A 25,615-nucleotide genomic window follows, 5' to 3' on the forward strand; every position below is an offset into this window, starting at 1 on the left:
CTGCTTCCCCTCCGCGCCTCCGGCTTTTTACATACACTCTAGGGGTAGGACAGACAAGACCACGTGGATAGTGGGGTGCTCCGATTCGGATTTTGGTTAGTTAGACTTAAAAAAGTGCGTTTAAGTCTTATTTTGAAAATCACGAACTTCATTATTCCGAGTTTACAAAAGATCTAATTTCTGAATACCGAATTACTTTATTTCCGATCGGTCAATGATTTTTCGGAATAGACGAATTCGGAAAAAATATTTTCGGATTTTTTCTAAATCGGAACTTTAAGCTTTCGTCCATACGAAAATCGGATTTTAAGTATTCGGAAATAACACAGTCGTGATTTTCTTCTTTCGTGGTTTTCAAAGTCGTAATTTCGATATTTCGGACATCGGGATTATGAAAATCGAGGTTATGAAAGTCGGAAAAACATATTTCGGAATATTTGGGTGTTCCCATTTTTTTTAGTTTTATCATTCTCTTATTTTAGAAGTTACAGGAAGTTTACCACTTTGGAAGTGTCTCTCGCGCAAACTATTCAGTTTAGAAAAAAAAATATATTAGAAACCTCAATATCATTTTTGAAGACCTATCTATAGATACCCCACACGTATGGGTTTGATGAAAAAAATTTTTTTGAGTCTCAGTTCTAAGTATGGGGAAGCCCCCAAAATGTATTATTTTTTTTTCTATTTTTGTGTGAAAATCTTAATGCGGTTCACATTATACATCTACTTACCAAGTTTCAACAACATAGTTCTTATAGTTTCGGAAAAAAGTGGCTGTGACAAACGGACGGACAGACCGATAGACAGACATGACGAATCCATAAGGGTTCCGTTTTTTGCCATTTGGCTACGGAACCCTAAAAACAGTATGTATTTAATGTAATTACTCACCTCCACAGTGCTGATCATTTCCAAAATTTCTCTTTGTTTATAAATGCATTGTTTTTATGAAAAATGCATTGTTTTCAAGGACAATGACCTTTACCCGCGTCAACTGTCATACCAAGCCAACGGTACACTATTGTTTGAATAATTATTGCATAGTTCTACGAGTACCGTATTTATTTTCTATTGTATGCGAGCTTGACACTTGCTACCCGACTGACTGCTGAAGGATTGTTTAGGATTTGAAAAACAATCCTCATCCTATACCTACATATCTATAGATAGGTGACTAAAATTGTAAAGGATGACTCACATTAGACCGGGCCGACCGGGCCGTGTCCGGTACAGAGCTTCCGACGCTTACTTTTCTATGAGTTCTATGACATATGATATGACAGGTGATCACGTGATGCTTTCCATAGAAAACGGAGCTCCGGACGCTCCGGCCCGGACACGGCCCGGTATAAGGTGAGTCATCCTTAATTGTAATTGACAACATTTAAGTTGCCGTGGGATCAGCCAGCAGAGTTTTTAAAAATCGTAGCGGTTTTTAGATCATTATACGGTTGCCAAAAATATAACAAGAAAACTTGAGGCCTTTCTCTAGTAATTTCATCGATTCGATACCTGATTAAACCACTTTCGCTCGATAGAAAATAAATCGCGTAAGTACATGGTTCTAATCATAAAAAAATTGTAATTAGTTTTGCACAAAAACTATTAACATTACTTTTAAAAGTGCTTAAAAGGTAATTTTATTTTTGATCAAACTCATCGATTACTTTTTTGGGTTTCGTACCCAAAGGGTAAAAAACGGGACCCTATTACTAATACTTCGCTGTCCGTCCGTCCGTCACCAGGCTGTATCTCATGAACCGCAATAGCTAGACAGTTGAAATTTTCACAAATGACGTATCTCTGTGGCCGCTATAACAACAAATGCTAAAAATAAAATAAAATAAATATTTAAGGAGGGCTTCCATACAACAAACACGATTTTTTTGCTCTATTTTTTGTTGATGGTGCGGAACCCTCCGTGCGCGAGTCCGACTCGTACTTGGCCGGTTTTTTTTTAACTAAGTTCAATAACAATGATAATCGCGATCCCAGGCACGCACGGTTGTCCGCTCTGTGCTCACCATAAAGAAATATAAGTAAAGAAAGAGTGGTAACTCCATATATCAGTTTTCTTACCAAAACGCGAGTTATTTCGTAGGCGAGTTTCATTACATTGGGTCATTTGGTGGGTCGGCTGAATTGTTGTAACCTCAATGGTCCGCAATGTAACTAAAATCGTACAGGTACGAGTTCGCGCGCCGTCTAAATGAGCCCTAGTTTGTAGGTAGTTAATAACGGATACTACTAAAGTAGTAACCTAAAAATATGATGTCAATACGGTTGCTGAAGGGTAGGAACATCCGTAAATTTTACATGCTTTTTATTTAGTTTCACCTTTCCCGTTGTTGAAGCTCAGTGGCGCCCTTAATCAATTGCTACAATATCTTGTTGGACTTGTACATAGAGTGTTTAAGAACATACAATCATTTTAATATATCACATTTATTCTAATATTCATAGGTTTTGTAAAATAAATAACATTTCTTCTTCTGTGTAAAAAAATCAATAATCTCATCCAGAAAGAACAAAATCATAAATCAATGTCAAGAAAATTCAATTCAAAATTAGTACGGCGATCAGCGGCCAGCACCGCATGAAGGTAGCACCATGGAGGCGCTAACATAGAGTTATTCCGGTTGTACATAGATGACCAGTAAAATTTTACAAAATTACATATTTTAAATATATTTAAAAAAAAAATAGTATTTTATGCAACCTCTCATATCCCTAGAGGTCAAAAAAGGCGAGTGGCGTGAGTAACAATTTGAGGCGAAGCAGAAAATTGTTAATAAAGACGCCGCGAGTATTTTTTTGACTCAGTTAAGGCCGTGCATCGAAAAATAACAGGATCTTAGAAACGTGGCAGTGGCTAGCCCCGGAAACAAACAGTAGTGATTTTCGGATATATGTTTCTTGACTATATGATAAGACATTCCGTAGTAGTCGAAACACGAATGCTTAAAATTTTCTCGATAGAAAATAAATCCAAACTTACGTGTTCATTTTTCGGTTTTAGCTTCGTGTAACTAGAAAACACATCCATATCCAGCACAATCCACCTTACAGCAAAGGTTTTCATCTCGTGTTAACTTTCAAAGAACTAAATATTAACTTATTATCCTTTACCGATGGATTTATTATCGATTTTTGATTTTATGAATTCAACAGAAAACGCCCATTTTACGCAGTTCGGTTTCTCTTTCTGTCATGCGTCAAAGTCATAAATGCATCCTTTATGCCAGTAATGTTAGATGGCCGTCGTGCCTCAAAGAGGTAAGATCTATGTCACTTCGCGCAGCGCTCCAAATTACGTAAAATTTTAATATCCAATAAACGTTGAGTCGTAACTCCATTGAGTAGTAACGGAATCGGAGGTAAACCTATGATGGTGCCTTCTTACAGGCCTATACGTTACGCATGTGTGCGTGTTTGCTTAGCTACGTCATGCTACGTCGAAATCTATACTCTTTGTCAGTTACAACGGGTTAGGAAATTTCGACAGATATTGAAATGTATCGGTAGCTGTTTGGTATTTAGCCATCAGAATCTAACCGTAACTTTTTGCTTTATTTTTGTTTGAAAATAAAATATCTATAAGAATATATTTTTTGCTTTTTTTCTATTGTAATGATAAAAATAAATCTAGTATGTTTCATGCTCAAATAATTTAAAATAATTGAATAAATATTAAAAACTAATTGATATTATTCGTTTTAATTATTATATTATTAAGTATGTTTGAATAAAATATTTTATTTCAATAATACGAAAAGTTATTATATTTAAGTACCACTAAAAAAGGTCTCTACTTACAAACACTCACTTGCACGGGCCGGGGTTCGAACCCGTGACCTCCGGTTTGAAAGTCGCACGCCACTACAATTTCACATAAGTAATTTACAATGACATGATACCGTGGAAAAAGTGAATATTACAATGTACTGTGTTACTATCATTTTATAGTTTATTTTGGCTTGACAAGGAGGAATGAGAAAAACGTGCAGAGCGAGAGGATTAAATCTCTCTGTCCCTTTCTTAAAGTAGCCAATCCTAATTATGACATCTGTTTTGATATTAATTCTTTGAAAATAATTTGTCGATGTTCTTTTTTATATCATCGAGAAAGATTTTTATTAAAAAAATGTGTTGAATTTATATGTTTTATTTATGTTTTTTTGGCATAAATTTCATTACTTTTGACAAATTTTGATTGTGATGACAAACGATTTGATGTGATGTGTGAAACGAACCATGTGATCAACGATTTATCTAATAAAACTTCATTTAGTCGAAAAAAATAGTTGTCTACTACCGGGTGGAAAAAAATTATGGGCCCTGGAGGGAAAGTGCCTTAAAACATTAAGTTTGCTCATTTTACTTAAATGAAACATTATTGTTTTTTAAAGAAACAACTGCATTCAAAGATTTTTGAAGTAAAACTTCTTTAGCGGCGCTAGGCACTTTATGAGGTGGGGAAAAAATGATAAACTCGAGACAGCGTAAGGCGATCATGTGACCGTAAGGTTTAGATGGCATTTAAATCAATAAAGAAAAACTCAATGACATTACATGAAAAAGGTTATAATCTTGTACGGGCTGAAATACGAGGATCTCACAGTATTATAACTTTATATCACTCAAATATAATTCAATAAAGCTACATCTTGATGAAATCGCTAATAAAAGTGAACTCTAGTACTGGTGAATAAAACTCAAAATATCATGACCAAATATATTTAGACGCGAGGTCTGCAAGGTAACTTTACAATTTCTATTCGAATTTTAAACAATTAATGCTATAAATTTGAATTTCGAATTTTAAACAAGCTCACTGACCAGCAATTTCGGAACCAAAAGTTTTCAATAGAAAGGAGGATGGGTCAATTATACATAGTGCTGCAGACATTTTGGACTAGTCATTGAGTTTTCACTTCTGTCGGCACTCCCGGAATGCAACACGTTGTTTTTTTTTTTAAATTCGCTTAGTCGCGCCCGGGAATCGAACCTACTTTTTCCACACTGTATAAAAGAACACAAATGCATTTCTTCTGGTAACTTAAATGTTCTATCTATCTTGGTGATATGTCAATGCAATCAAATAATCTGAAAAAATAATAATAACCCAATTTATGAATTCCGTTCCTTCAGAAAAATGCGAAATGTACGTACAATTTTTAGGGATATCGTACCTACTTTTCCCAGAGACAAATTTAGTTGGCTAAGACACATTTTCTCTGATTTGGGGTCTGTACTAAAAATCTAACATAATATGATAAGGACTTAATCGTTTTAAGCTCAAGAGTGAGTTTTCCTAAAGCTTTTTCTAAAAATTATGTCTTTATTAACGTTAGGAGTGCACTGCAGCATGTCAAATGTATGCCAAAATGTCAAGGGAGAGAACAATAAATTAAGTTTAAATTCCACTTCCACTCATCAGCAAAGTGATATAAGTATATCAGCAGTTTAAAGTTATTTTAGATTACAAAATTAGCGCATCAAAAAAATCAAAGTGCATAGAAAAAAGTCTCCTGTCATAATAAAATTGATGTCTCTTGGGTCACCAGAAAAGTCACCAGGGAGAACGATGACCCAAATCACATTTAAAAGAAAATGTAAATTTTGTGTACTACCTACGAACATTTTTCAAAAAACTATGTTTTTATAACATATTAGACCCAGGATAGATCTAATACCTCTTTTCCTACCCCGGATAAAATGGTCGGCGACTAAAAAAGTAACTGAAACGTTACGTTATTAGGTTCACGATGCCGCGTTGTACCCTTGCCTTCGTTGCGATATGTTTGGTAAGTCAGGTAAAAAATGAGCCATGATTTTGGGACATATTAACAAATATTTTTTTGAATATATATTAATTTTAGCGGACTTTAATAATTTACCAGTTAAATTAGATGTAAATACCTTTTTAGTTAATCGTTAATATGATATATTAGTAGCAGTAAAACACTTTATTGTACAAAAAGACACATAAAACATGAAGAAACACACATCCTTATAATAAACCTGACCCGGGTAATAAAAATACGGCGAATTTGAACTTTTGTTTGTTGTCGTTGTAAAATGTATTAAAAAATAATGTAGGCACCCCTGACAATTGAAATTCAAAATTATCCAGAAAAAGCGGCCAAGTACGAGTCGGACTCGCCCATGAAGGGTTCCGTATTTAGGGGATTTATGACGTATTAAAAAAAAACTACTTACTAGATCTTGTTCAAACCAATTTTCGGTGGAAGTTTGCATGGTAATGTACATCATATATTTTTTTTAGTTTTATCATTCTCTTATTTTAGAAGTTACAGGGGGGGGGACACACACATTTTACCACTTTGGAAGTGTCTCTCGCGCAAACTATTCAGTTTAGAAAAAAATGATGTTAGAAACCTCAATATCATTTTTGAAGACCTATCCATAGATACCCCACACGTATGGGTTTGATGAAAAAAAATTTTTTGTGTTTCAGTTGTTCTAAGTATGGGAATCCCCCAAAAAAAATTTTTTTTTTCTATTTTTGTGTGAAAATATAATGCGGTTCACAGAATACATCTACTTACCAAGTTTCAACAGTATAGTTCTTATAGTTTCGGAAAAAAGTGACTGTGACATACGGACGGACAGACGGACAGACAGACAGACAGACATGACGAATCTATAAGGGTTCCGTTTTTTGCCATTTGGCTACGGAACCCTAAAAATGAGTGTTTCAAAAAGGCACCCTGTATTCCTTACATACCTAAATAATCTCTTATTCAATAAAACATATAATTACTAAACACTGTGATTTATTTCAAATAAATGCAAATCGATCGGATAAAAGATATTAATACCTACCTATACAACAATGAATACGAGTACAGTCAGCTGCAATAATATGTTACACACCGAAGGCCGTTTTGCGGTAGATCATGTTAGATCTTATTTGTAGAGCCATAAGAGCGTGTCACATATTTTTCGGGCGGCGAAGAGTAACATATTATTGCAGGTGACTGTACCTATGAAAAATTCGAGGGTTAAAAAGCATTTCAACCAAAGCATTTATAATAATAACGACCATGGACGCCTGCAACCCCAGGGTTATTGTAACCCCATAACAATAAGGTTGAAATTTGCATTTAGTGACCGCAAAGTCAGGTGAGCGTAATCAAGTAAATCTGTTTTCATCATATTTTATCAAAAATAATCTCTTTTCTGTTCTTGTGCTATTTTCTTATTATCAATACTCTTAACTTATATGCTATATACGCTGCTGCTTCTATGATGTTAACATCTTCCAAAATAACAATAAATATGCAGGTTTATGAATTAATTATTTTATTGTTTGCTATTATGAACAAGTAACAACGCCATCTGTTTAATTTTTTTCCGAATTTAAGTTTCTGGCCGACCGCAGCGACCACGTATAATGGTAGTTAACTTCTGTAACGTTAGATGGTGCTAAAAGGTCACACAAACTTCACGTGCGGCGCGAAGCGTTTCCATGTGTGCGTGTTAGCGGGGAGGGAAGAACTAGCGGGCGTGGTTTACGAAGCGCCAGACGCGGCTGCAGTAGGCCCTTAAACAACGTTGCATACAATACTTTTTCTACGACCAAGCACTTACTTTGATATAAAATTGTAAATTAAAGTAGCAAAGAATGGAGGGTACGGGCGGGAAAAGAATGAAATTAAAAAAACATGTATATGGTTCACTTATCTGTCAGAGATGACAATTAAAATTAGGTAGGCAACAATGTATTTCATTCAATATTTTTTATGTGGTGATTAAACGAAGTATCGTAAAAGTGCCAAAAAGAGACTGCGTGTATGCACAAGTTTTTTTTGGGGAATAGACTAAAGACTTGACAACTATTTATAAGATAGTGGTTTAAAGGTGTGTGCATAACCCTTTAAATGACAAATAAATGTACGGGAGTAGAAAAAATACATAATACTACAGTACTTTTATTGGGGCACATTAGGACAATAACAACAACAAATTCAAGTTTCAAAAACTGATATATTTATATATTTAACATTTCAGCACCTTACTTATGGATAATTTTAATTGCGGTTCACACGTCTACATACAATTATTAATATATGGAAATTTCGTTTCAAGACTTTAGAAAAATGGCCACATTTTTTTGTAAAGTACAAAAAAGTACTGTCATCATTACTTACCTTCATGAACTAAATTTCCATACACCATTACAGTTTCATTTATTTTAGTGTAAGTACTTTTCATAATTTTAACGATACATTCTATCCAAAAACTTACAATAAAAAATGTAGTTTTCGCTTCAAAATCCATTTAAATATATCTTTCAAGTTTCTTCAATAAAGGCACTATTATGGAAGTTAGAACTATAAATAAAACAATATTTCAAAAGGGACTTATGTTATTCTTCCCATATACAATATGTATATTTAAAAAAATTATTGGACCCTTTCAAAATATTTGTTGAATGTAAAAATCTAATAAATAAAAAAACATGCACCCACTTACGATTCTTCTACGTATATTATTAATATAGTATTTATTAATTATAGGAACACAAACTCGTCTGAGCTTTTTTGTTATTTAAAGGATGGCAAAGGCACATTGCTTTTTTTTAATTATATGAAACATAAGATAACAACAAAACATAAGATGAGAACAAAATAAGATATTATGAATGTATGTCCTAACTTTTAAATAAAACATAGGAAAAACCCTATACACTAAGCCAGGCGTGGCTCACTCCGCGATTTCGTCGCTTTGCTACAGGTAGCTAAAAGTACATCCGTTCGGCCCCAGTTTTGGGGAAAGCCATAAGCCGCGCGTGGCGCTGTCGCCACCTAGCGGCCATATCTGTGCTGATCGTAACAGACGCGTTTTGTTAGAGAGTGAGTCTTCTGTACTTAGTACTATTATTTATTCTGTGACTAAGCACGAAGAATTCCGTACATAGACCCGCCATTTCCGATCTCTATCGCTCGCGCATATTTATATTGCTGTCCCCCTTGCTCAGTGGCATTGACCGGCGGCATTATGACCGGTACAGCAATATAATTGGGGCATTATCTATGAAAAGGGACCTTATTGTCGCTTACGCCGCACAGCGTCGCGCGGCATTGTATTTATATCGGAGCATCGTTAATAATGGCGTAAGCGCCATCGACAATAAGGTCCCTTTTCATAGATAACGTCACAATTACGCACGTACTATAGAGATAGGATGGGTCAACGTAGCGTCCATACTTTAGATGGTCTCAAAAAAGTTTATGTTCCCATAAAAGCAAAGTAACATTTTATAAAATATCTATTCTATGTCAAGCAGTATGTAAAATTGTTACTTAAATTAAAAGGCAGTTTCATAAGATTTGTTGGGTTTACTTATTTTAAAACATTTCAAACCATATTAGCGCTTGGCGCTTAGCTATTTTTTTTAACCTTTTGGACGCCAATGACCGATATATCCGCACCGTAGGTTCAACGCCAAGGACCGATCAATCGGTCACAGACCACAGAGCAACATAGACCTACGTGCATATGCATAAAGTTCAATTTCAGTTTTGACACTCCGGTGACGTGGCGTCAGCGTGACAGCTTTTGTATTTGACACGGCGTCGAAAAGGTTAATCGACATGGTGCCTAAAAAAATACGCGAACATATTAAAAAAACTTAGGAATTAGTGTCAGATATTTCGTGATTTATTAATTTGTATAGCTTCAACATAATTATCAAAACATAATTTCCATTTGTACTATTCATATTTCAATGCAAAAATCATTCACGTCCTATAATATTTTCAAAAACTACGCAAGTAGATATAATCGCAAGTAGATCGCCTGCGGGGTAGCACCAACAGCTTGCTGGTAGATATAGCTGAGAGATGGGACTGTCCGTTTTATAGTCACTGGGCGTCTGCTCATCGTCCTGTGTACCAAGACCCCAAATGATGATTTTTTTTTTTTTTTGAAACTGTGAGACCTAGGTTAAGATCTACTAACACTAGTAATGTAAGTCTGTAAATATGTAACTAAAATCTATGGGCAAACTGGCCTGAAATAAAGAATTTTATTATTATAAAGTTGAAATATGTATAAAATTTGAATGTATTGATGATACAATATAACAATTCAACGACATTTAAATTAAATGTTCATTCATGATATTCAATAAATATTTAATTCAAAACAAGCAAAATTCATACGATCATTAAATACTGTATTGGTTTAGCAATTTATTAGGTTAGGTTAGTTTATTTCTAAACGAAAATTGCACCAACCAAATTTAAAAAGTGTTGCGAAGTGTTGCCATATTAAAAAAGTAAGTACAGTTAAAATAATTCTAACCTAAAAACTATTTTGTTAAATTTCAAATGCTATTAAATCGATACTATAAAGACTACATTCTACATTTGTCGATTACCCCTTATTAAGGCCTCTACAGACCCTGCAACCAATCGCATGCGATTTTAGATAATTGCCGACACAACTGCAACATTCATTCGGCCAATCAATAGGGATGTTTCCTGTACTTAAAATAAATTATTTCAAACCGTGCACGAAATAAAGCACCAGATAATTATTAGAAAAACATAGACAGCAGCCATTTTTAAACACAATTTGTATTTAATAAATCGGATTGAAATATAAAAAGTAGGTGAGTTTACCGTGACGTCACTACATTCGTTTTCATGTAAATTCCATATTAGCAAATCGTTTTGACAGTTCTAAAAAAGAACCTGATTTGACTAGTAGGAATGTAGCCTATTGCCGGAATGCAACGCATATCGCATGCAATTATCGGTGAGTGTGTAGAGGCCATTACTCGTGTATGTGAACCCAGAGTGAGAGCAGTGTTAGTATTTTCTTAATTTGACGCAATGAAAGGGTTGCCAGTCATGAAGCATTTACGACGACCTCAATTTTTAGTCTGGCAAACAATATACGGCACCCATAAAATAAAAAATGTAGTTAACCCTGGTTTTATTTACATTCTTTTCTTGTGATTAAAATGGTTGGCTAGACTGAAACCGCAGAAAATTAGCTCAAATTTATATAATTTTATATCTCAATGTGCTGAGATAATTGTTTGAGGGCCTACCGCGAACCACGTTCGAAGTAATGCCTGTCTGTCGCACTTGTAAATTCGTACGCAAGTGTGACAGGGAGGCAACACGTCGAACGTATTTCGCGGTACGCCCTCTGAGACTATGACCAGCGAAAACTGTGTCAAAACATCGTGTTAACACATTCACTGCCCCCGACGCACATGTGCGTCCACCGTCATACAAGTATGTTCCTAGGCCACGCCCCCTGGCAGTGAATGCGTTAAAAATAAACAAATTTACTATCAAATCTTACCTACCTGTCGCGTCAAATGAAGAATGAATGAAGTAGCTATCACGTAAAATGTTTGAAGACATTTTTTTGGAAGTTTAGCGCGATTATTTATTTTGACTTTTTTTATACATAACATTTTATTTAATTACACAAACGGATCTACCGCGATATAATCTCATTTTTCCGTGACCACAGGGCAACTCAGCTGAAGCGTCGGAATTTAAGGACAATGAAATTATATCGCGGCAGACCCGCGTGTGTAAATTAAATATGTATACAAAACGCGAGAGTTTAAAGTGTTACATAACATTTTAAGTAATAAAAATACGATACAAACATATTTCTTCCATTTTTCTTCAACCAAATGTAATAGTGATCATTTGATCAATATTCGACGCGTCAGGTATAACTTGTATTTTTATAGGTATTCAAATGTGAGCTAGTATATCTGCCTGTTACATTGAGGTCGGCGCGACGTCTATTTCTTGAGTAGAGCTTCCTCTTCTGGGTTCTCCTTCTGGTTGGAGGTCGCGGGGCTAGCCAACGAGGGCTCCTGAAAATTAATAGTACATTTAAATTAAATTTGTCGTCGGAAACAATTATATGCCAGCTGTACACACTCGTCGAGACACCCCGAGACAGGCCGAGAATTAGTGTGTACAGTCACCAGCAAAAATATATGACTGTGGGCAGCCGTGCAAAAATATCTGATGCTCCATTGGAGGCTTAAGTATATGACGACACTACCTCGGTAAAAATATGTGATGCTTTATGGCCGGCAAAAACATCGTTAGTCTATATCCGCATACTACACTACTAGCACTGCACTAGTACTGCATTTACTAGTATACAATAAGATCATTGACCCAGTGCTGTACCTAATATTATGTTATATTAATATTATAAATTGTATACACATACCTATAATAAGTAAATTGTAAATAGTAATTAAGTAACGAAATGACGTGTAAATGTATATGTTTCTTTTACCAATAAATTACTGTATCACTGTATCACTGTATCATAAATATCGGATCAGGTCGCTTAAAAATCTTTCTCCCGACGAGTGTGTACAGCCGGCATCACACGGATCAATCCGTGCAAAGTTTGTACTACTTATGAGTTTGAGTACAAGGCAATTTCGATGTGTATTATAGTCGGATGCATATAAGTTAAAAAAAAATACTTTTACAACACATATGGTTCTACTTTCCAGAACTAGTGCGGGAAATAGCACTTTCCGTGCGTATGTCGAAAGTTTAAAGTGCCATAATTATGTACTGTAAAACGTTGTACGATACACGTGCGAATAGGTAATTCGCAACTCGTGTCAATTTAAAACACTCCCTTCGGTCTTGTTAGGGTTCCGTAGCCAAATGGCAAAAAACGGAACCCTTATCTGTCTGTCCGTCTGTCCGTCTGTCTGTCCGTCCGTATGTCACAGCCACTTTTCTCCGAAACTATAAGAACTATACTGTTGAAACTTGGTAAGTAGATGTATTCTGTGAACCGCATTAAGATTTTCACACAAAAATAGAAAAAAAACAATAAATTTTTGGGGTTCCCCATACTTTGAACTGAAACTCAAAATTTTTATTTTCATCAAACCCATACGTGTGGGGTATCTATGGATAGGTCTTCAAAAATGATATTGAGGTTTCTAATATCATTTTTTTCTAAACTGAATAGTTTGCGCGAGAGACACTTCCAAAGTGGTAAAATGTGTGTCCCCCCCCCCCCCTATAACTTCTAAAATAAGAGAATGATAATACTAAAAAAAATATATGATGTACATTACCATGTAAACTTCCACCGAAAATTGGTTTGAACGAGATCTAGTAAGTAGTTTTTTTTTATACGTCATAAATCGCCTAAATACGGAACCCTTCATGGGCGAGTCCGACTCGCACTTGGCCGCTTTTTTTAATTTATCGCCACTCGTTTCGAATTTCCTCTTTTCCGCACTTGTATCGTAAATAACTATTATCACCCTAACTTCGCCTCAAGGGCTTAAATTTTCTTTACTTATTAATGTGAGTATCATAGTTATGGTATTAAAATTAAATTCAAATCCTACGTAGTTAATTCTAGATAGAATTAAGAATAATAGAACCTGAGGAAATATTATTTAAGGCAAAGTTAACCCATTTCTTTTTATTTCAAAGGAGATTGTGGACATGGACACCCACTTTGACAATTATATTATTATGTATATTTTTACTCTTCATTCTGTGTCATTTGTCACATTTCAATCAAACTAAAAAAATATATTTCTATACAAACCAAAGTCCATTAATATCTTGTCTTAGGCACTTCCAAAGACTGCAGCGTGCACAAAAATACATTTATTTAAGAACGATATGTACAGTCAGCAGCAATAGTTGCTAAGCGGGCCAGGTGCTCAAAATGATCTTGACGCGACTTTATTGTTAAGAGAGTAAGAGCGTTTCAAGGTAATTTTGAACACTTCGCCCGCTTAGCAACTTCTGCTGCTGACTGTATATTTATGTGTTAGACGGGCGTTTTCTAAAATAAATATCGAAAACCTTATTCTTTCAAATCTGGACATTCTTGGGCTCATTCTACTCAGAATCGACAGCATTCTCCATCCTTCCATTACAAAAAGATGTCCCATAATGTCCATTCCATTACGTCACGTTTTATTATGAGATAATTTTTCATTTGTATGGACGTGACGTAGTAGAATGTACAATTTTCATAAAAATTTTTGGGACAATTTTTTTTTTATCATTAGGATTGAATATGCTTGTGATTCTGAGTTGAAAGAACCCAAAAACACCAGGATCTGTGAGAATCTGGTTTTCAATATTTATTTTAGAAAACGCCCAGATATCAACCTAGTAGACACACATATGTGTACGTAAGTATATCAGCGGGCGCAGCATGGTTCCATTTTTATCGCCTGTCACTTTCGCACTTACATACTTGTTAGAACGTAACAGGAATGGTGACAAGCGATAAAAACGCGACCGTGCTACCGCCGCCAGGCGTGGCTCACACCGCGATTTCGTCGCTTTGCTACAGGTAGCTAAAAGTACATCCGTTCGGCCACAATTTTGGGGAAAGCCATAAGCCGCGCGTGGCGCTGTCGCCACCTAGCGGCCATATCTGTGCTGATCGTAACAGACGCGTTTTGTTAGAGAGTGAGTCTTCTGTACTTAGTACTACTTATTATTTATTCTGTGCAGATATTTTTTTTATATATGTGATATGCTGCTGGGATAGCATATGATTGGCTCGACAGTCTCGCGGCGAGATAGACTAACCGTCCCTCTTTTATTAACATAGTTAGAAAAAGACGGGTAGTTATCTCGCCGCGAGATATTGTCGCGCCAATCATGTGGTAGGCATACAGTAGTCGTACCTGAGGTTGAGGTGGCGCGTCCGTTTCCCTGAGAGACTCGGTTCTGCCCTCGTCACGAAGTAACTGCAAAAACAACATTATACATATGTTAAGCGATTTTTATTAAATTTGCCTAAAAATGCGAGAATAAAATGGATGAATTATGTCAAATTCCAAAAAGTTGTAAGTCATAATGTATTGTTTGCCCACATTTTCGTTAGTCATCATTTATTTGTTTCAGAAACGCGTCACTTTTCAGGATTGCCATAAAACAAACCTTACCTATCTATAGGACAACCTTACGAAAATCCAGAAAAGTTAACGGTTTCAGTTTTATGTCTAACGATAATATGACAAACAATACATTATGACTTAAAACTTTATGGGAAACAAAGGGACCCCTTTTTGTAGATTTGACTATTTATTTTATTTTTTATTTTTAAGGAGTACCAACATTATACAGATTTAAAGAAAGAAAGAAAGAAAGAAAGAAAGAAAGAATAGTTATTTGTACAACAAGAGATCAAAGTTTGATATTTCTTCGAGTGCTTATTTTGAGTCCCGTGCAAGCGAAAGATTCTATACTAGATTCACGAGCGTAGCGAGTGAATCTAATTTAGAATCTTGAGCGTAGTAAGGGACTCAAAAGCGCACGAGATGTAAATAACTTTGATCTCGTGTAGTTCACAAAACTTTTCACCTCAGCAGTGAGAACATATTAGAGAACCCGAAAATGTATTTTTCTCCTCAGCAGCTCGAACAAGGGTACTTTGCTACTTAAAAAACAGTGAGCAAAATCGCATTTTGCTCACTGAGTAAGACAAAATGAGCAAAATGTGATTTTGCTCACTCAATGAGCAAAATGCGATTTTGCTCACTGTTTTTAAGTATCAAAGTACCCTTGTTCGAGCTGCTGAGGTGAAAATTTAATTGTTGGTATATCTTAAGAAAACATGAGTGAATAGAGGTAAGTGATGAAGAAGGAATACATTTTATTTATGACACACAGATGACAAAAACTTGTTGACACATATACAATGTATATATTATATAACATAAAGTGCAAATGCCATAAAAGGGTCACAACTCAGCATGTAGCTGGCAAAGCCAGCGCTGTTCTTCCGTTGTGACCCAGGCGTACGCCGTTCGACGACGAGGCGGCTATGCTTTAATTAACTAATTAATAACTAGATCTATAACTATACCTAAAACATAAAAATTAAACTAAACTATTAATACACTGCAACATTGCGGCAATTGCCGTATCTACAACAGCCCTGACAGCTGTCACTTGGCGTTGGCAGCTGGCCACACGTCACGGCCACGTCACACAACACGGCAGGGATCGGAACCGGTTTTTTGCAAAAACTTAGAAATAACCAAATTTTTCGAATTATTTTATACTCGAAATGTAGGACTCAGTTGTGTTTTTAGGTTACGACTTCGTATTATTAGACTGCTCAATTAGAAATGAAGTAATTAGCAAAGAACGAAAAAATACCGTCTCCGTTCCCATACAAAAAATACCGGTATCCGATCCCTGCAGCACGGTACCAGAACGGCCATATTTAATTTTGTGCTATGACACAGCTAGCCACGTGTACATTTTGTGCATTTTAGGTAACAATGCAAAGCCAATTACAGCTGTTTGTCTATTTTTCTACTCCAGCACTTAAATGTGTCAATTAAATGACTGACAGTGATATCTAAAGCAATGTCATTTGAATGATTTGTCTATAGGCTCATAAGATGACTGCTAGCAGTCATCTTATGAGTATAATACAACTGCTTTATTTTTTTTAAAGATACAAGTTCCGATCATCTTGATTGAAAGAGGTATGTTTTCATTTACAATAATAACTCTTTTTTTTTTTAAATAATAACTCAATTTTTTTTTTTAAATAACCCTTTTTTTTTTTCTTTTTTTTTTTTTTTTTGGCTGCAGCTGTCATAGAAAAAGTAATGTATGCAACAGCTCATAATTGGTTCTTAAAATTCTCGGGTCTTTTTTTACAAAACTCGACTACGTCTCGTTTTGTAACTTCGACCCTTGAATTTTAAGAACCCTTATTATATCACTGTTGCATAAACTACTAATTTGTCGTTTTAACGATGTCTATATCAAAACAATGCCAAAGCATACCTTGTCAACTTCTGGCTCGATTTGTTCGTTGGTGTTGCCCTTCGTGAGCGCTCCCTTCTCCATCAGAGTGGCGCGCTTCGCTGCCAGGTACATCGAACTGTAAAAGTAATAAAACATTGATTAAAATATATGTAAAATACCTGTTTACAGATTTTCAATTAAGGTATAGGTGAACCAGGATCTATTGAGGGTGCGCCATGTTGCGGAATTTCACTGGAACTAATTTTTTCATACTACACTGAATTGTCACCCTATACATGAGAATAACAGCGCCCTCTTGACAATTATCATATATTACTGGTCAGGCTATAGATGAGATGATGTAAACAAAAAAAATAACCTCTAAGCAATTCAGTCGCTGAACGAATGAAATTTCACGAGTTCCTATAAAAAAATCTAAATCACTATTAAGAATGCCTACGAATTAGAAGCTCGTGTAAATCAAATTATTCTGCAGGATTTGGTCACTCTCATTCATATCATAAAACTTTACTTAATTAGTTAAATTGGGTTTTATTCCTTTCTTACAAACACATAAGTCAAAATGACAGATAAAGAAGAATGATTCATAGCTAATTCAGGCTTGCAATGAGTTTAAGAATAACGCCATTTGTCTTTACGTCTATACATCATTGTATACTTCAGTTTAAACTAAAACATTTATTTTGTTTTTTTCATCTACAATGTATTTCATACGGACGCAAACAATATTGTTTTCACCACACCAGCTCGGAAAGGCTTACATTGCACTTCAAAAACTGATAGCAAAGTTGCATTTTATTCACATGTGAGGCAAAGTAATCTAATGCAAATTTTGAGTTGTTTTCCTATGTTTGCTGGTAGAATTGACTTTTAAATGATGATTTCGGATGATAAATATTTAATAACATTCATTTGGATTTGATTTGGTTTGATTTTGTTTGATATTTTACATTATTTGCTTCGGGTTGGTGTGGTGAAAAATTTTGTGTTTCACTCGGGGGCAAATTTTCTTTAACCCTCGTGCTTTGAAACCTCGCAACGCTCAGGATTCCATTTTTCGAACCACTCGCTACGCTCGTGGTTGAATTTTGGAATTTTTCGCTTGCTCGGCTATCAATATTTGCACGAGCGGTTAAACAACAACTTTACCCCCTTGTAAAACAAATAACTATTATAATTAAGCAGTATTATAGTTTGTAGCTTTCTAGTAGAGCCCGAAGGCTTATCCTATTGTCTATTGTTCAGTAAAACCGCACGTGCTACTTACCTGCAAAAAAGGGTCCTAATTATTCTATTTGGCACCTGAGCGCGGACTAGTCCAACGCTCAAAAAACCAGTGTAGGTGCGCTCTCCGATAACGCGCCTTTGTTACGCATCTCGATGATACATTTTAGACTGGTTCTGTAGCGTTCGACTCGCCGGCACTCAGTAACCGAAGTACCGATTTTTTATGCAGGTGGTTGTGGCACGTGGCACGAGCGGTTTCACTTAACAATAGACAATAGGATTAGCCTTCGGGCTCTATTAGAAAGCTACAAACTATACTCACCGTTTAATCGTTAGGTAGTACACATCGGCTATGGCTCGGACCGAGTAGTCGGGAACGAAAGTGTGCCGCAACATGCTGTCCATGTTCAGGTTCTGGAGGGACCCCAGCGCCGACGGGGATTGGGGCTCAGCTGAAACGATATAAAACAAAGTAGTGGTAAAATATACGTCTGTCAATAAAAAAAACAACGGGTTGCACTCAGGCAGTGCCGGCAGAAGTGAAAACTCAATGACTAGTGCAAAATGCACTATGTATAATTGAGGTTAACGCCATCTAGCGTTAGCGTTAATTACTTGAAACCCCTAAGCACATCACTGTTAGTACTCGAGTTATATTAATACCAGTTAGAGCTAAACTCACTAGATGGCATTTAAATCAATAAAGAAAAACTCAATGACATTACATGTAACAGTTTTTCGATCAGGTCACGTGTCCGTCTTACGGTCACGTGATCGTCTTACGCTGTCTCGAGTTTAACATTTTTTCCCCACCTCAAAAAGTGCACAGCGCCGCTAAAGAAATTTTCACTTCAATAAAAACCGGCCAAGTGCGAGTCGGACTCGCGTTCCAAGGGTTCCGTACATTATGTCCGACTCACGCTTGACTGCACATTTCTGATAGGTTTTCCTGTCATCTATAGGTAAAGAACTATTTTGTGTATTTTTTTCAAAAAGATCTGAGCTGTAGCTAAATTTATTAATCCGGGTACAGTCGAAGTCGCAAAATTTTACATTATTATATTATTATTAGTATTTCATTTTATTATATGTATATATAATAATAAAATACAATACCAAAACAAAACAAAATACTATACTGCAATTAAACATTAAGTTGTACACTCATACATACCTATATTATGCTTATTTATTTAATGAGATTAAAGGGAAAGAGGAAAATATAATAACATTACAGATTTTACCTACTACCACAAATAAAAAGTTCTCATAGTAAAATTGGTTGTAATAAAGCTGGTCATCTCCTGCGGTTTCTGAACGCATTATAGAGCACTAAATCACTAATGACACATATGTGTAGATAAACTACTATTAAATGCGGTATAATACCCTATTAGGTTCTTGACAAACGTCACATTGCAAAACAGACCTTATTTACAAGAGCAAAAAGTTTATTTTGACTCACCGACGCCGATGTTCTGCGTTAGCGCCTGTATACCGAAATACGTGAAGGGTCCAGCTTCGAACACGAGGTTTTCTCGTCCCACAGTCACCTCCACGCGACCTTCTAGGATTAATACGAAGTAGTCCACCTGGAAACAGAGGCACAGAATAAATAATAGTACCAGGTACGATTCACTCTCTAACAAGACGCGTCTATTACGACAGATATGACCGCTAGGTGGCGCAAGCGCGAGCAGCCGTCCGCTCCGTACCGGTGCGCGGCAACTACTGTCACAGAATAAATAATAGTACTAAGTACAGAAGACTCACTGTCTAACAAAACGCGTCTGTTACGATCAGCACAGATATGGCCGCTAGGTGGCGACAGCGCCACGCGCGGCTTATGGCTAGCCACCAAAATGTACTTTTAGCTACCTGTTGCAAAGCGACGAAATCGCGGAGTGAGCCACGCCTGCTACCGTTCAGAAAGGACACTTACTACAAAACCGAAGTTTGACAGCGATTCAGGGACGAATCATGCCCTTTAAAACTTATGGCACTACCCCTTTCGGCTATATAGGGTTGTCAAAATTCAAGCCACTATCTTATCTGTGTGGCTCGGAGCAATGGTGTGCCGAACGGAGCCGAGTTTGCCCGAAGTCAGGAGTGTCTCCCCACTGGTACTAGGTACAGACGATTCACTCTCTAACAAAACGCGTCTATTACGACAGATATGACCCGCCACCCGGTCATATCTGTCGTTGGTACAAGCCGGGGTTCGAACCCGCGACCTCCGGATTGCAAGTCGCACGCTCTTACCGCTAGGCCACCAGCGCCTGTCGTTGCTTGCAATGTTGCTAATGATCATTAACGTTTACTTTAAAGGGGCCCACTGATTAACAGTCCGCCGGACGATATCGGCCTGTCAGTAAGAACAAAAAGTTGACAGCTCCGAACAAATGACAGGCCGATACCGTCCGGCGGACTGGTAATCAGTGGGCCCCTTAACCTTTTGGACGCCAATGACCGATATATTCGTACCGTAGGTTCAACGCCAAAGACCGATAATCGGTCACAGACCACAGAGCAACATCGACCTACGTGCATATACATAAAGTTCAACTACAGTTTTTACACTTCAATTAGGGTTGCCAGATGGTCGGGATTTGGCGGGATTCTCCCGATTTTCAGCATGTGTTCCCGATTCCCGACGAAGTGGAAATTGTCCCGAAAAACAGCTTCACGTTATAAAATAATAATTTCAAGTTCCGAACTGTCGTCGAGTGATCGCGCGGGGCGCGCGTGGCGAGAGACTGCGGTAATGGTGCGATGATTTCTTTTTCCCGACTTAAGTCCCAAAATCCCGAAAAAAAAATAGTTTTTCCCGATAATAGCGCCTTTCGATCTGGCAACCCTAACTTCAATGATGTGGCGTCTGAGTGACAGCTTTTGTGTTTGACACGGCGTGGAAAAGGTTAAAGGAACATTCTATGGACATACCGGTCTGCCCTCTTGGAAGACGTAGGCCTTCGGGTCGTTCCTATCCTCGTCTCCTCGCAGCTTAATATGCTTCACCACGTCCTGCTTCAGCAGTCTCCGGAGCACCGTCTCCGAGATCATCTCTGGACGGAACGGATCCACGCCTGAAATTATCAAATTACAATTTTACAATAGTTAAGATGTGTAACTCTCTTACGGTAGATGTCGCTCGGGTCCCCTTGACCCATATGGTGGAAAGATTTGCTGGCTATGGATGAGGTCTTGGTGGCTCAGATGGCAGAGCGCTGGAGTATCGATCCAGTGGCCGAGAGTTCAAGTCTCACCCATGACAGAAATTTTTCAACTTAAATTTATTCTTAAGCTTAATAGCATCGTTCGCAGACGTTAGTACTTAATAAAAATTTATGAAAGTTCTTGCATAAATTAATGATTTAGAGACATTTATTAGCAGAAAGAACGGCCGGTCGAAGATTTGTTGACCCGTAGCTCTCCAACGGATGGACCGATTTCGATGCGCCTTATTTTACGTGAAAGCGAGTTTCCTTGCGGTGGTTTTTGGCTATGTTTGATAGAAATCGAACAATCAGTTTGAAGAGTATTCAGCACTTTTCCAAAATGATCTAAGGCATTTTTGTCATTAAATGGATTTTTTTGGCATATATCATAGGGTTTTTTTTTTAATCTTTATTCTCTCCCGTGCCAAGGTATAACAATTACAAATATTGTTAGAAAAACTATTGCAGGTACTGCAATCTTGGCCAGGATATATAATAATTATAATAAACTAGCGACCCGCCCTGGCTTCGCACGGGTTAACAAATTATACATAAACCTTCCTCTTGAATCACTCTATCTATTAAAAAAACCGCATCAAAATCCGTTGCGTAGTTTTAAAGATCTAAGCATACAGACAGACAGACAGACAGGAAAGCGACCTTGTTTTATACTATGTAGCGATAATGTATTGTTTGCCCGCATTATCGTTAGTCATAATTCATTTGGTTCAGAAACGCGTTTTCAGGATTGCTATAAAACAAACCTAACCTAACCTATCTATAGGATAACCTAACGAAAATCCTGAAATGTCAACGGTTTCAGTTTTATGACTAATGATAATATGACAAACAATACATTGACTTAAAACTTTATGGGAAACAACGGGACCCCGGTCTACATGACATAAAAGCTCTCCAAGGGGCCTCTACGTGTTGGATCTGTGTCCCCACGCAAGCCTATCAGAACCGGGATTATAGGCCCGTTAAATCCAAAGAGTAAATGGGTGGATCAACTATTTCTTGTTGTTATGCTGTCCGGTCAGCCAAGAGACAATAGTAGCATAGTTTGTTAGAAGACATTGTACACCACCTTCTGACACGCTTGGTAGACGACCCTCAATGGGAAGGGTTTATAAGTATCACAAAAAAGCGTGTTTGGTGAATTTAAATGCCAAAAACCGGCCAAGTGCGAGTCGGACTCGCGCACGGAGGGTTCCGCACCATCAACAAAAAATAGAGCAAAACAAGCAAAAAAAACGGTCACCCATCCAAGTACTGACCCCGCCCGACGTTGCTTAACTTCGGTCAAAAATCACGTTTGTTGTATGGGAGCCCCACTTAAATCTTTATTTTATTCTGTTTTTAGTATTTGTTGTTATAGCGGCAACAGAAATACATCATCTGTGGAAATTTCAACTGTCTAGCTATCACGGTTCGTGAGATACAGCCTGGTGACAGACGGACGGACGGACGGACGGACGGACGGACGGACGGACGGACAGACGGACAGCGGAGTCTTAGTAATAGGGTCCCGTTTTTACCCTTTGGGTACGGAACCCTAAAAAATCAGGTTTTAAAGAGTGACCCAGGAGAACGTAACCATGGCAACGAGTGACAAGAAAAAGTTGATTCACCCTAACTTACTGGTGGAGAGGAACTGGAAGGTAGCCAGCACCAGCTGTGGAGACACGTGGACGCGGTGGGGCTGATGGCCCGCGAAGGCAGCCAGGTCTTGGAAGCGGTTCAGCGGGCGCGCTAGACGCTTCTTGGTGCGATTGTCAGCTGTAAAGTAAATAGAAGAATGTTAGTGTAGGGCCTGAGTGGACGCTCGCTCGGCGACGCGTGCGGCGTGGCTGTGGGCTCACGCGTGATGTGAGCAGCGCGCACTAAGGCCGCTCCTATACGCTTGCATTTGTTTAACATGCACGCCGCACGCCCCGCCCCGCTGCACGCCAACTCGAGCGTCCACTCAGGCCTTACACTTAGGAACAAAGACACTACAACTATATACACCGTGTTTTCTTTTCCGTTAATTTCAAGGGTGCATTCCTGAGCTTAAATAAAATAACTTTCTCAAAGACACCGATATTCTAATTAACTCCATTTCGGAGATAATCAATAATTTATTTTTTTGCTATAAGGCCTCTACAAGCGTGTACACTTGCCTTAGGGCCGATTTACATATTGATTAGTGTTTAGAATGAGTTCATACATTTGCTACTAAAATTAAGTACAATCTCGGTCGAACGACGTTCGAAATGACATTGATATGTCACAGATTTCAATTGTTTGGTTGAGTTAAATGTAAAGCCCGTGTTACAACAACGCTATATGCTACATTTAATTAGTTTTTAAACTTATTTTTTTTTTTTGTAAAAAAGCAAAAATTTTTTTTTTATTTTTTTCAAAATTAACTATGCCGTTTAGTTCTCTTAAACGTACCTAACCATAGCCCGAAGTTAATGGAATTCAATAAAAACACGGTGTATAAATATACCGCTGAGCGTGAATTATTTTCTCATCGGAAGATCAGCGCTAGAAGTCGCCAGCAACACGCTGAAATGAGGCCATTACATGGCACTTCATTCTTTCAACGTTTTTCTTATTATCTATTATGGAAATTGTCTTATTTGTGTTCTAGAATCAAAAAATCTATGTCAATTTTAATTTAGAATAGAATAGAATCATTTATTGCATATCACAAACCAGTTATAAAGGTGGTACCTACATATTATTGGGTTAGTTTAAGTGACGCCCTGTTAGGTCACAGCTACATATTATACCTATACTACAGTTAACTTAAAAACTACTAGCTTAACAATTACAAATATTTACAATTTTCAAATTTCTATGTCGAAAATCTTCATCCGGCCTCAGCGACAGATATATTGTAGATAGCTTTAGCTAAGGATACATGTACGGACAGATGTGTCCAACAGATCTATCTAGCAAATGTGTCTACTGAAAATCTGTCCAAAAATGTGTCTGTACACACCTTTTTTTAGTCTATTCCCTACTCTTCTTCTACGCATGAGCATAGAGAAATATAATAAGACAAGAGTGCTCACTCCATACATCAGTTAGACCAGCCATACTCTTAAGTGTGTTCCGCGGAACCCTAGGGTTCCGCGACACCCCTGCAGGGGTTCCGCAAGAATTTAGAACACTATGCTTTAGTCGCCTCGAAAAATTTTACTATGCCGCCACCGTATTGTAGGGTTCCATCAAGTATTTCGCTTTCCAAAAGGGTTCCGTCAAAAAAAAAGATTGAGAACCGCTGAGTTAGACTATTAATTTCAGTGTCTACATCTGTCATCGAGTAGCGGAACTATCAGTACTGCTACTTGACAATAGATGTAGTACCGACCGGAAAGTCTTATCTCAACAGCATAAGACTTTCCGGTCGGTGCTACATCTATTGTCAAGTAGCAGTACTGATAGTTCCGCTCCTCGATGCTAGCTGCTAATAGTCTTTTTGGTACTAAAACTGATACTGTATGGAGTGAGCAATCTATGTATTTTTTTCTCTATGACACGAGGGAATACGGCGCGCCAACAAACTGGTTACTCCAGTTTGGCGAATTTAATATATGTAACATTGTAATTCTAATTGTTTTATATGAATAAAAAAAGATACTTACTGATGACGTCACTCTCATCGACGATCTCCGCTTGTATCATCTCCTCGATGACGTCTTCAAGCGTCACGAGACCGACGGTCTGGTAGACCGGGTCGCCGTCGCCAGACCGGTCGATGCGTTGGACGAACGCCATGTGACCCTTGTGACCTGGGCAATAAGGGTTAGGTTAGAAAGAAATATACTTTACTAGCGACCCGCCCGGCTTCGCACGGGTTAACAAATTATACATAAACCTTCCTCTTGAATCACTCTATCTATTAAAAAACCGCATCAAAATCCGTTGCGTACTTTTAAAGATCATTGACAATTAGACAGACAGACAGCGGGAAGCGACTTTGTTTTATACTATGTAGTGTAGGTACAGAAAAATAGAGGGTTTTGTCAAACTAGAGTCATAGAAAGAGCTAACTCGTTTGGAATGGTCGTCCCGATATAATTTTATTTTTCGATTGGTGTTTAAGGATAAACTTTGGCTACCTACAGCCTTTACCAGTGCGGTACTGTCACTAAGCTAACGTTCGATGTTTATGATTTCAATTAAATATTTTAACTATTCTGATAAAATTGTTAAAGGAGTTTTTATACTATCTGTTATAGGTATTCAAACTATTTACGTGTGACTTGCATCTTACTAAACTCGAAAAGAAAGAAATATGTCATGTATTGATTATGTCAATGTCGTATGTGGAAAATAAAATAACGTATTCGATTT

The 25,615-nt window shown here is 37.3% G+C and overlaps 2 protein-coding genes across 3 annotated transcripts in view; both read right to left on the reverse strand.

The window, feature by feature from the left end:
* Positions 1 to 25,085, reverse strand: part of LOC134659712 (probable proline--tRNA ligase, mitochondrial) — a 239,363-nt gene extending 214,278 nt beyond the window's left edge. Inside the window, exon 1 of the mRNA XM_063515405.1 lies at positions 25,081 to 25,085. The gene's annotated coding sequence lies outside the window, so the exon portion shown is untranslated. The remainder of the gene's footprint in view (positions 1 to 25,080) is intronic.
* LOC134659701 (unextended protein-like) overlaps positions 11,759 to 25,615 on the reverse strand; it is a 41,044-nt gene continuing 27,187 nt past the window's right edge. The window contains exons 6-13 of one of the 2 annotated variants that reach the window (XM_063515390.1): positions 24,904 to 25,050; positions 22,907 to 23,044; positions 20,988 to 21,130; positions 19,510 to 19,636; positions 18,367 to 18,496; positions 16,836 to 16,932; positions 14,714 to 14,776; positions 11,759 to 11,881 (exon numbers count right to left, since the gene is read on the reverse strand). In XM_063515390.1, the coding sequence (XP_063371460.1) occupies positions 11,807 to 11,881; positions 14,714 to 14,776; positions 16,836 to 16,932; positions 18,367 to 18,496; positions 19,510 to 19,636; positions 20,988 to 21,130; positions 22,907 to 23,044; positions 24,904 to 25,050 (920 nt within the window). In that variant the 3' untranslated portion in view covers positions 11,759 to 11,806. Of the gene's footprint in view, positions 11,882 to 13,598; positions 13,651 to 14,713; positions 14,777 to 16,835; positions 16,933 to 18,366; positions 18,497 to 19,509; positions 19,637 to 20,987; positions 21,131 to 22,906; positions 23,045 to 24,903; positions 25,051 to 25,615 lie in introns of those variants that run through there. The other variant, XM_063515391.1, reaches the window with a different exon arrangement.

The sequence above is a fragment of the Cydia amplana genome, chromosome 25 (assembly GCF_948474715.1).
Source record: "Cydia amplana chromosome 25, ilCydAmpl1.1, whole genome shotgun sequence".
NCBI classification, from domain to species: domain Eukaryota; kingdom Metazoa; phylum Arthropoda; class Insecta; order Lepidoptera; family Tortricidae; genus Cydia; species Cydia amplana.